This window comes from Phyllobates terribilis, unplaced genomic scaffold (assembly GCF_046119375.1).
Source record: "Phyllobates terribilis strain yellow unplaced genomic scaffold, ASM4611937v1 Scaffold_260__1_contigs__length_2691941, whole genome shotgun sequence".
NCBI lineage: Eukaryota > Metazoa > Chordata > Amphibia > Anura > Dendrobatidae > Phyllobates > Phyllobates terribilis.
In genome coordinates this window covers 517,606-529,354 of record NW_027363020.1, presented here as the reverse complement: position 1 = coordinate 529,354, position 11,749 = coordinate 517,606, and the positions used below count along the sequence as shown (strand labels likewise).

The 11,749-nt window shown below is 46.9% G+C and overlaps 1 protein-coding gene across 1 annotated transcript in view; it reads left to right on the top strand.

The window, feature by feature from the left end:
* The first annotated feature begins 1,250 nt into the window (after positions 1-1,250).
* LOC141219300 (protein ELYS-like) overlaps positions 1,251-11,749 on the top strand; it is a 111,846-nt gene continuing 101,347 nt past the window's right edge. Inside the window, exons 1-4 of the mRNA XM_073666068.1 lie at positions 1,251-1,386; positions 6,678-6,807; positions 7,287-7,540; positions 7,622-7,802. Coding sequence (XP_073522169.1) covers positions 1,375-1,386; positions 6,678-6,807; positions 7,287-7,540; positions 7,622-7,802 — 577 coding nt within the window. The 5' untranslated portion in view covers positions 1,251-1,374. The remainder of the gene's footprint in view (positions 1,387-6,677; positions 6,808-7,286; positions 7,541-7,621; positions 7,803-11,749) is intronic.

Sequence of the window (11,749 nt, the reverse complement as noted above, 5' to 3'; positions counted from 1 at the left end):
GGAGGCCTACAACTCTGCCTGGCCAGGGGAGATCCCATCTGCTCAAGGACTGACCAGGCCCCGTTCGCTAGCAAGTACTCCGGGAGGGTCTATCGTTGTTACCAGTAAAGACCCTGAATTACACCGCACCGTCTCTGAGTGGTTCCTGCTACCCCCATCTTCCACGTCGGCTGCCCTGAGGCCATACCCCTCCCGTTGGGGGTTATACTATCACGCTGCACATTTCTACACCGGCCTCAGCGGTCTGCCCTGCAGCGGCAGCTCCATAGCTGCAAATCAACGGGTGGCGTAGTCGACACTCAAATAACACCTATCAAGACTGCCACACACTGAGTTTGACTCCCTGGGCACGGACCGGGTCCCCGCCACTCGGAGACTACAACCCTCATCTGATCCGGTTCCGGGTAAGCCCCCGTGCGCGAGACGCTGCGCGACACAGCAGGCCCAGGGGCGCGTCACCGGCATTCAGAGAGAAGACGCCGGACAGGTGAGTATAACTTTATTTGTTATTTTATTCTTTTTTTACAGGTACAATGGTACCCAGGTCTGGATGAGAGTCTCCTCTCCTCCAGAACTGGGTACCATCCGCACATAGAGACGCATAGAAGCCGCTTGTACAAATGTACAGTCGCGGTTTCTGTGCGTCTCAATGCAAGTCAATGGCGGGAGTTCCGCTGCGCTTCCGCAAAATTAATTGACATGCTGCGGATTTTTGTACGCAGCATAAACGCTGCGGAAAAATCCACAGCATGTGCATAGAACATGCGGAATCCCCTTGGGGACCATGGGGTGCGGATTACCTAGCGTTTAACAAGCGTTTCCACTGCGGAAATTCCGCAGCATAAACGCTTGAAAAACGCTATGTGGGCACGCAGCCTTAATCCATGCCGTTTGCATGGATTTATATAGTGTGACCTAGTTGTCAACCACTTTCCAAGTGATGCTATTCGCCTAGAAAGTGCTTGTCAATCTGCATGCGGAAACGCATGTGGATCCGCATGTATTCTGCAGGGAAAACGCATGCACAATCTGCATGCGTTTTTTCTGCCAGGGAGATGCAGAAATGCTGCAGAAATTTTCTGCTTCATTTCTGCATCGTGGGCACATAGCCTATAACTGAGAAGTGTGACGTAACGTGACGGGAACACGCAATCTGTGACGTCCGCAAAAGGGAACCGCCCCTAAACACAAACCAACCAATGACAGAACAGAACTCACGCCCCTTTGTTATGGCGCACGCACGGCTCTGTGACGTACTCAGTGGGAAGGAAGAGGAACCGGTGGCGCTCGGTGATCAGAGATGGTGGCCGTGATGATCCCGCAGGCCTGCTCGCAGTGTGACGCTGGGGAGAGAAGCTGAGCCCGGCGACTGCGATGGTCTTCACGGTGAGCAGACGGAACATCGTGCCCGCTTTATCGTGCGTGTCACTGCCTGGAAAAAGAGCGGAGCCTGACTGGCCGTGTAGGCAGCGTGCGCGCTGCTGGCCGGGGCCGTGCACTGGCTCAGTCATGGCAGGCTGCTCACTGCGAGGTCTGCTCTCCAGACGGGAAAGACCACAGTGAAAGCTGTCACATCTCCCCGGCCACGGGGGTCCCGGACTCTGCATTCTATATCCGCCCTGTAGGGGGAGTGCCAGACACCACCGCTATGAGTGCAGGGCTGGCATCACCCGCTGCTGACTGTCCTGTACATGGGGCCATTGCCCTGACTGACAGCACCGCGTACCCTACTGACTGACAGCACCGCGTACTCTACTGACTGACAGCACCGCGTACTCTACTGACTGACAGCACCGCGTACCCTACTGACTGACAGCACCGTGTCCTCTACTGACTGACAGCACCGCGTACTCTACTGACTGACAGCACGCGTACTCTACTGACTGACAGCACGCGTACTCTACTGACTGACAGCACGCGTACTCTACTGACTGACAGCACCGCGTCCCCTACTGACTGACAGCACCGCGTCCCCTACTGACTGACAGCACCGCGTCCCCTACTGACTGACAGCACCGCGTCCCCTACTGACTGACAGCACCGCGTCCCCTACTGACTGACAGCACCGCGTCCCCTACTGACTGACAGCACCGCGTCCCCTACTGACTGACAGCACCGCGTCCCCTACTGACTGACAGCACCGCGTCCCCTACTGACTGACAGCACCGCGTCCCCTACTGACTGACAGCACCGCGTCCCCTACCGACTGACAGCACCGCGTCCCCTACCGACTGACAGCACCGCGTCCCCTACTGACTGACAGCACCGCGTCCCCTACTGACTGACAGCACCGCGTCCCCTACTGACTGACAGCACCGCGTCCCCTACCGACTGACAGCACCGCGTACTCTACCGACTGACAGCACCGCTATGAGTGCAGGGCTGGCATCACCCGCTGCTGACTGTCCTGTACATGGGGCCATTGCCCTGACTGACAGCACCGCGTACCCTACCGACTGACGGCACCGCGTCCCCTGCCGACTGACGGCACCGCGTCCCCTGCCGACTGACGGCACCGCGTCCCCTGCCGACTGACGGCACCGCGTCCCCTGCCGACTGACGGCACCGCGTCCCCTGCCGACTGACGGCACCGCGTCCCCTGCCGACTGACGGCACCGCGTCCCCTGCCGACTGACGGCACCGCGTCCCCTGCCGACTGACGGCACCGCGTCCCCTGCCGACTGACGGCACCGCGTCCCCTGCCGACTGACGGCACCGCGTCCCCTGCCGACTGACGGCACCGCGTCCCCTGCCGACTGACGGCACCGCGTCCCCTGCCGACTGACGGCACCGCGTCCCCTGCCGACTGACGGCACCGCGTGCTCATCATTGTGGCAGGTAGTGATGGCTGTAGTAGGCTCCTGCCTGGACATTACTGCCATCATTTATTTGACTGTGATTGACAGCGATTATTTCACTGCCTGACTGACCTTAGTCGGTGCGGATCCATGAGGTTTTGCACATACTGCGGACACTAGCCAGACCTACCTGTGGGGCGATTGAGTTCATAAGTTTGCAGTAACATATGAGGTATTACTGATAAACCCGTTCACAGTGGCCCCTGAGGTGGGTATGGGTTTTTGTCACATGTGGCAGCACATCGTGGGACTTTACCCTTAGGAACAGACTTGCATGTACCGAATTCTAAAACTCGGCATCTTCTCTGAAGAATTACTGTAGTTGTTTTTCTTTATAAATTCACCAACACCTGATTATTTCATTGTCTGCGCTACATGTAAAGAATTCCATTCTTTAAGGAAGAATTTGGAGCAGATCTGTTTCAAAATCCTCCAGAAATAAACTTTGTAAACCTAGCCATTCATTCTGTGCATCATGTAATCAGCTAGAACTAGTACCACTTCTGCCTTCTGTAATAACTTATCATCTCATACACTATTCTCATCAGTGACCAAATAGATTATCAGTTTACAGTCAGGAGTCTGAATGGTCATCATCTTTATTGTAGCTGGCTAACTGGAGCTGTGTAGCCATCATCATTACTATGATAGGAGTTTGTTTCTACCTTTTGGAAAAGGTTACATTAGACTCATTATGCAGCATGGTCTGGTGACTGAAATGGTGACCTCCATTAGATAACATGGTACTTCTCAGCAATGGTCATAAGATCACATAACTTAACTGAGGAGAAAATAGCCTTCATTTTATAGATTTTTTTAAGTAGTCTGGGACCCTTGCCATTGGAATGGTCATGTCTGTGGAGCTGAAAGAAATGGCCAGAGTGCTGTACTCTAGTCCGTGAATGGAGAAGCAATGGGCATGCTCTTCCTTCTAACTCCTCCTCCCTGACATTGTGTAGTGAGAAGGAATGGTGGATTCCCCATCATCTCTAGATTGTTAGTAGTAGCTGTGCTGTGAGTGACTCCAAAAGCTGTAATCCGTACAGGTGGCTGAATATCTGTCATACGTGTCAAACTCTGTCCTGTGGGCGAAATCTGGCCCTCAGGGTGATTTTATTTGGCCCGTGACATCAGAACCACCACCCCTATGTGGGCCCCATTATACTGTATGGAGGACTATGTGGGCCCCATTATACTGTGTGGAGGACTATGTGGGCCCCATTATACTGTGTGGAGGACTATGTGGGCCCCATTATACTGTGTGGAGGACTATGTGGGCCCCATTATACTGTGTGGAGGACTATGTGGGCCCCATTATACTGTGTGGAGGACTATCTGGGCCCCATTATTCTGTGTGGAGGACTGTGTGGGCCCCATTATTCTGTGTGGAGGACTATGTGGGCCCCATTATTCTGTGTGGAGGACTGTGTGGGCCCCATTATTCTGTGTGGAGGACTGTGTGGGCCCCATTATTCTGTACGGAGGACTGTGTGGGCCCCATTATTCTGTACGGAGGACTGTGTGGGCCCCATTATTCTGTACGGAGGACTGTGTGGCCCCCATTATTCTGTACGGAGGACTGTGTGGCCCCCATTATTCTGTACGGAGGACTGTGTGGGCCCCATTATTCTGTACGGAGGACTGTGTGGGCCCCATTATTCTGTACGGAGGACTGTGTGGGCCCCATTATTCTGTACGGAGGACTGTGTGGGCCCCATTATTCTGTACGGAGGACTGTGTGGGCCCCATTATTCTGTACGGAGGACTGTGTGGGCCCCATTATTCTGTACGGAGGACTGTGTGGGCCCCATTATTCTGTACGGAGGACTGTGTGGGCCCCATTATTCTGTACGGAGGACTGTGTGGGCCCCATTATTCTGTACGGAGGACTGTGTGGGCCCCATTATTCTGTACGGAGGACTGTGTGGGCCCCATTATTCTGTACGGAGGACTGTGTGGGCCCCATTATTCTGTACGGAGGACTGTGTGGGCCCCATTATTCTGTACGGAGGACTGTGTGGGCCCCATTATTCTGTACGGAGGACTGTGTGGGCCCCATTATTCTGTACGGAGGACTGTGTGGGCCCCATTATTCTGTACGGAGGACTGTGTGGGCCCCATTATTCTGTACGGAGGACTGTGTGGGCCCCATTATTCTGTACGGAGGACTGTGTGGGCCCCATTATACTGTACGGAGGACTGTGTGGGCCCCATTATACTGTACGGAGGACTGTGTGGGCCCCATTATACTGTACGGAGGACTGTGTGGGCCCCATTATACTGTACGGAGGACTGTGTGGGCCCCATTATACTGTACGGAGGACTGTGTGGGCCCCATTATACTGTACGGAGGACTGTGTGGGCCCCATTATACTGTACGGAGGACTGTGTGGGCCCCATATTGTATACTGGTTGGCCTGCGACATTGTCCACGTTTTTCATTTTGGCCCTCTGTGTGTTTGACGTCTCTGATCTATGTTGTAATGTACAGGATCTCCATAAATAGATGAAATAGCACATTACTGATGGGAGACACGGTCCAGTAATCTGAGTTCAGCTGCTGCACCTGGCAGAAGAATGTGGCTTGTGCCCCCCGCAGCGCTGCAGGGAGTTTCAGATTTGCATTTTCTTTCTCCCTTTTAAAAGAAATGTTGTACCTAGTAATGGAAAGTAAGACCGCCGGATTCAGAGATGACAGAGATTTAGGAAAACTGGTGCAATGGAATAATTGCTATAGCAACTAGTTTGCTTCCTTAATTATCATATGGGCTTCTGAGAAATTTAGAGAAACCAAGAACAAGAAAAATACCCAAATAACTGAAAGTAGATGTATAAATCGCACAGTGCAAAAATAATAATAAATAATAAAGGGTATTTAGTTAACATAATTTTGATCAAAATAATGTGAAAGCCATCCCGCCACTTCACGGCAACCCTTATGGGACAGTCCTAACTCTAATATTAAAAACCTTACCATTTGTCATTTCTGAGAAATTGAGTCTGATTGCTAAGATCAAGTGCGCAGGTTTTCAGAATTCGCCCTTTATGCCTATTCGGCAAAGATTTTTGTAAAATCAAAATTGTATCCAGTTATAATCATGGCTAAAGGTCAACGAAGCCTTGAATAGGTGGCATATGTAAAGACTTTTCCTTAAGTTTGTAACACTGTATATTTTGCATGTACTGCAAATACACCAAGCGTATGGACAAAATAAATCCATAGGTTGTTACCAAGTTTGTTGTCTTGGCCTCAGGGCTGTGGAGTCGGTATAAAATGGACCGATTCCTAAAATATATAATAAATTGGGTACAGTAGTACAATGCAGGATGTGCTGTAAATGTTTTCATAAGAATTTGGGAAAGTTGTGAAATGTCCTATAAATGTCTGTTCTGTTCCTGATGTAAGGGTCTCTGCTTAGGTGAGATGAATCTGTGCTGCACTTTATGTACACGCTCAGTAGTGAGGCCGTGCTGTGAAGACGGACATCAAGGGGGCGAAGGTTTGGCTTACTGACTCCACAGCCCTGCTTGGCATACGTTCAGTGGGTATATGGTGACTATACCTTTCAGTGCAAAGTGGCCCATTATGGGAAATAATCTAGCATTTTTCTATTGGCCATGTAAGCACCTGTATTGTGTATGGGTGCATATGACTGGAGTGTCCTTTCTGTGCTTATATATATATATATATATATATATATATATATATATATATATATATATATATATATATATATATATATATATATATACTGGTGTAATATTACTGTGTTTTCATTTACTTTGTTTAATTTCAAATTCTTGTTTTTCTTCTGAAAGAAAAATAAGATGCCGAATCTTGAGGCCCAAGTAACTAGCAGCTTGCTGCAATTTCCGGAGACCACAATAGAAGCTCTCCAGGAGGATGAAATTAACCTGGAATCTGTCTTGCGTGCAAAGTTTACCCCAGGTAAGAGATATGTAACATCTAATAGAACGATGGTCTGTTTGCTCATTATTTTACCAAATGAATGGTAAAGGTTTTTTTTTCCAGTCTTCTTTAATCTTTTCTGATAAGTGATGATTGTTAGATTGGTGGGGTAAAAGTAGGACTAAAGTGGAGTTCATACAAGCGTATCTTGTGGTCGTATACGGGCTGCATCGCCTGACCTCGTGTCCGGCTTCCCAACCTTAGCTTACAGCTTCGGGTCTGAAGCGGTACGTTTTGGACCTTGTGCTTCATATACGGACTGTGAAATACAGTTGTGCGAGCCCTGCCTTACACCGAATTATCCCCTATACTATGCAGCTAACTCTCTGTTGTGGGGGCATATGCCCAGTGTTTCTTGTAAAAACTTATATCTTTAATCTGTTTTTACAAATATGAAGTTATAGGCTCAGAAAAGGTTGGCAGTGCATGTGTGTAATTTATTTCTCTTTTCTGTAAAGGGAGAGCTGGGCTTGCTTGGCTCGCATGTGGACCCCAGCTTGAAGTTACCAATTCAGTAACGGGTGAAAGACTTTCTGCATACTGTTTTAGCTCAGTGACTGAGAGACCTCCCACTGTTGTCGCTGTCAAAGAGTTTTCATGGCAGAAGAAGACAGGACTTCTTGTGGGTCTGCTTGAAGCAGAAGGCAGTGTTCTTTGCTTGTATGATGTCGGCATTTCAAAAGTTGTTAAAGCAGTGGCGCTCCCTGGCTCGGTAAGCACTTCTAAACTTGATTGATTTGCTCGATCCTTTTTGGGAAACTGTTATAATTTATATATTTTCTTGTGCTTTCAGGTAACGGCTGTTGAACCCTTAGTGAATGATGGCGGAGCCAATGCCAGTACTCAGCATTTACACCAGAGTCTAAGATGGTTCTTTGGCGTGGCAGCTGTGGTTACAGATGTTGGGCATGTTCTTCTTATTGATCTATGTTTAGATGATATCTCTTGCAATCAAGATGAGTTGGAAGCGTCAGGTATTTTTCTTAATAAATCAGGATTTTTAAAAGGTATTTTAACAAAACTAAATCAAGTTGTGTTAAAGGGGTGACCACATTTTAGTAATTGATGGCATATTACTAGGATTTGTCAGCACACAATAAACACAAGGGGTCTGACCTCTAGAGCACCCAACAATCCTAGGAATAACATTTCCCTTCTGAACATTGGTGTGAGGCCACCTGCTACGGCACTTCTTCATTCATGTGGATGGGGCTCTTTGCCTTTCCCAGCACAGTTCAGATATCACGACCACCTTTGTGCAGAAAAAAAATTAAGAGCCCCAACTGCGCCCCCCACCCCAAATTGGTTTGGGGCCCCAGAGATCAAGTGATGGCATATCACATATCAGCATTATGCTATTTACTTGATTTGGAATTCCCTTTATGATTTCACAAAACAACATAATGCCATTAACCTCTTTAGTGCCTTTGCGATATACTGTCTGTATTCATTCCTCGTGGTTTTTAAGATGTCTGCTTGCTGTCCTTTATTAGTAATATTCATTGTTTGCTTCTGGTGGATAAACATTTTGCACTGGTCATGTGATGGGCACATAGCTACAGCGCTGTGTACACACGTGCTTCTCACTAAATTACAATATCATCAAAAATGTTATTTCAGTTCTTCAATACAAAAAGTGAAACTCCTATATTACATAGTCATTACAAACAGTGATCTATTTCAAGTGTTTATTTCTGTTAATGTTGATGATTATGGCTTACAACCAATGAAAACACAAGTCATTATCTCAGTAAATTAGGAAGCCTTTGCAGGTGTTTCTTAATTCTAAGCATTTAAAAAGGTCCCTTAGTCTGTTTCAATAAGCTCCACAATCATGGGGTAGACTGCTGACTTGACAGATGTCCAGAAGGCAGTCATTGACACACTCCACAAGGAGGGTAAGCCACAAAAGGTCATTGCTAAGGAAGCTGGCTGTTCAGAGTGCTGTATCAAAGCATATTAATGGAAAGTTGAGCAGAAGGAAAAAGTGTGGCAGGAAAAGGTGCACAAACAACCGGGATAAACGCAACCTTGAAATGATTAAGAAAAGGCCATTCAAAAATTAGGGGGAGATTCACATGGAGTGGACTGCTGCTGAAGTCATTGCTTCAAGAGCTGCCACCACACAGACGTATCCATGACATGGGTTACAAGTGTCACATTCCTTGTGTCAAGCCACTTATGACCAATAGACAACGCCAGAAGCGTCTTACCTGGGCAAGGAGAAAAAGATCTGGACTGTTGCTCAGTGGTCGAAGGTGTTGTTTTCAGATGAAAGTAAATTTAGCATTTCTTTTGGAAATCAAGGTCCCAGAGTCTGGAGGAAGAGTGGAGAGGCCACAATCCAAGCTGCTGGAGGTCTAGTGTGGAGTTTCCACAATCAGTGATGGTTTGGGGAGCCATGTCATCTGCTGGTGTAGGTCCACTGTGTTTTATCAAGACCAAAGTCAGCGCAGCCGTCTACCAGGACATTGTAGAGCACTTCATGCTTCCCTCTGCCGACAGGCTTTTTGGAGATGGAAATTTCATTCTCCAGCAGGACTTGGCCCCTGTCCACACTGCCAAAAGTACCAATACCTGGTTTAAAAGCCATAGTATCACTGTGCTTGATTGGCCAGCAAACTCGCCTGACCTTAACCCCATAGAGAATCTATGGGGTATTGTCAAGAGGAAGAGGAGAGACACCAGACCCAACAATGCAGACGAGCTGAAGGCTGCTATCAAAGCAACCTGGGCTTCAATAACACCTCAGCGGTGCCACAGGCTGATCGCCTCCATGCCACATTGCCGCATTGATGCAGTAATTGATGCAAAAGGAGCCCCGACCAAGTATTATTTACTGAACATACATTTCGGATTTTATTTCATTTTTCAAGCTGTTATAAAGTATTCTAATATACTGAGATACTGACTTTTGCGTTTTCATTGGCTGTAAGGCATAATCATCAATATTAACAGAAATAAACACTTGAAATAGATCACTCTGTGTGTAATGACTCTATATAATAGATCACTCTGTCTGTAATGACTCTATATAATAGATCACTCTGTCTGTAATGACTCTATATAATAGATCCCTCTGTGTGTAATGACTCTATATAATAGATCCCTCTGTGTGTAATGACTCTATATAATAGATCACTCTGTCTGTAATGACTCTATATAATAGATCCCTCTGTGTGTAATGACTCTATATAATATATAAGTTTCACTTTCTGTTTTGAAGAACTGAAATAAATTAACTTTTTGATGATATTGTAATTTTGTGAGAAGCACCTGTAGTTATGAGCTATGCCCGTATGTGTCTTGTATTACCAAGACTGACTTTCACTAGGCAAATTAAAGGTTTCTATTCAATTACATCAAATGGAGGTATTGAAAACTGTAGAGAATTAATGTAGAAAGTCTATTAAAATATTGTATAACTTGTATTTAAAGAAACCGTAATATATTTAAGGGAAGAAGTAAATTTAATCTAGTGTAAAACAGTAAAGAGAGGCGAGGGATTTGCTGCAGTGGTATCTTTCATTTACACATTATAGCACTTGCTCACTTAGTTTGGGAATTAGTCAGACATCAGCATAGAGAAGACCCAAAATGGATAGGACAGACTGCACGATGTAATATGTGTCAAATATTCCTATTGTTTTTCTACCCTCCGCTCCTTCCTCCTGTCCTTATATTTGTTGCAGGATCTGTCTTTTGGTAGGACATAATGAGACTTGGTGTAAGGAGAAGCACAAATCAAGATGGTGCAGGGAGGTGGCGAGGGTGGACTTCGGTTTTGCTTCAGTTTGGGCATTTTAAAATGTCCAGAACAAAATGGGTATCTAGGAGCGAGCTTTACTCCAATGTTCTTAATACGGACAGACCTTTTTCAGATTCCCAATTGTTATTCAAAACTCCTTTTAAGTGGTCACTGATTCTATAACCAACGCTGAAATCAATACTACAAACCGCTCATCGCTTTTTGCATGTTTAACTTGCTGCCTCCTGATAAAGTGGCTGAAGAGCTGACTAAAATGTAGTTTTTTTTTATTTTCCCTTTTAACAAACGTTCTGCGGCTGTTGGTATTATTCCCCTGTACCTGGGATAGGTTGTGTTGGATGTAATGACATGACAGCGTAGCTCTTCTCCTAGGGGTTTTCCAGGGGGTTCCTGGCCCTTGTAATGACTGTAAATGCTGGAAGTGAGATCTGAGAGTGATGAGATTTTTTTTTCCAAAACTCGCCATTCCCTCTGAAAAAAAAAACCACAGCTAAAATGTGTTTTATATCACCTTACTGCTGGTTGTACTGCTGTATTATAGCCATGCTACTTTTCTCTGTGTTCTGCATAGGGGCAGGAGAGCAGGAGCCCCTCATGTCTGTATAGGAGACATCATAGCTAGTCTTTACTTAACAACTTATTCCACTGAAAATCAGAGAGGAAATGTAACAAATGTTTGTTCCTCATGTACAAACACGACAGCTTATGTAATTACAGGCAAATAGACTTAAAGGGGTTGTCCACTACTGGGACAACCCCTTAAACGAAATGTTCGGCCCCCCAATAAAAAAACCCTATATTCACATCCCGTGCCGGCTCCGTTCCAGCGGTGTCCGCACTCGCGGTCCCGGGTCTGTGATGCGGTGGAATGACCTGTGATGCCCGGCGCCCAATCAGTGCTGGCGTCAGTCTGCGCCTTCGTACAAACTGAACATGGAGGATCCCAGATTTCTTCTTCTTGTTTAGTTTGTCTGAAGGCCGGGACTCTGACGCCAGCAGTGATTGGGCGCCGGGCATCACAGGTCATTCCACCGCATCACAGACCCGGGACCGCGAGTGCTGACACCGCTGGAATGGAGCCGGCATGGGAGGCGAGTACAAGTTGTTTTTTTTGTTTGTTTTTTTTATCAGGGCTGAACGTTTAGTTTTAAG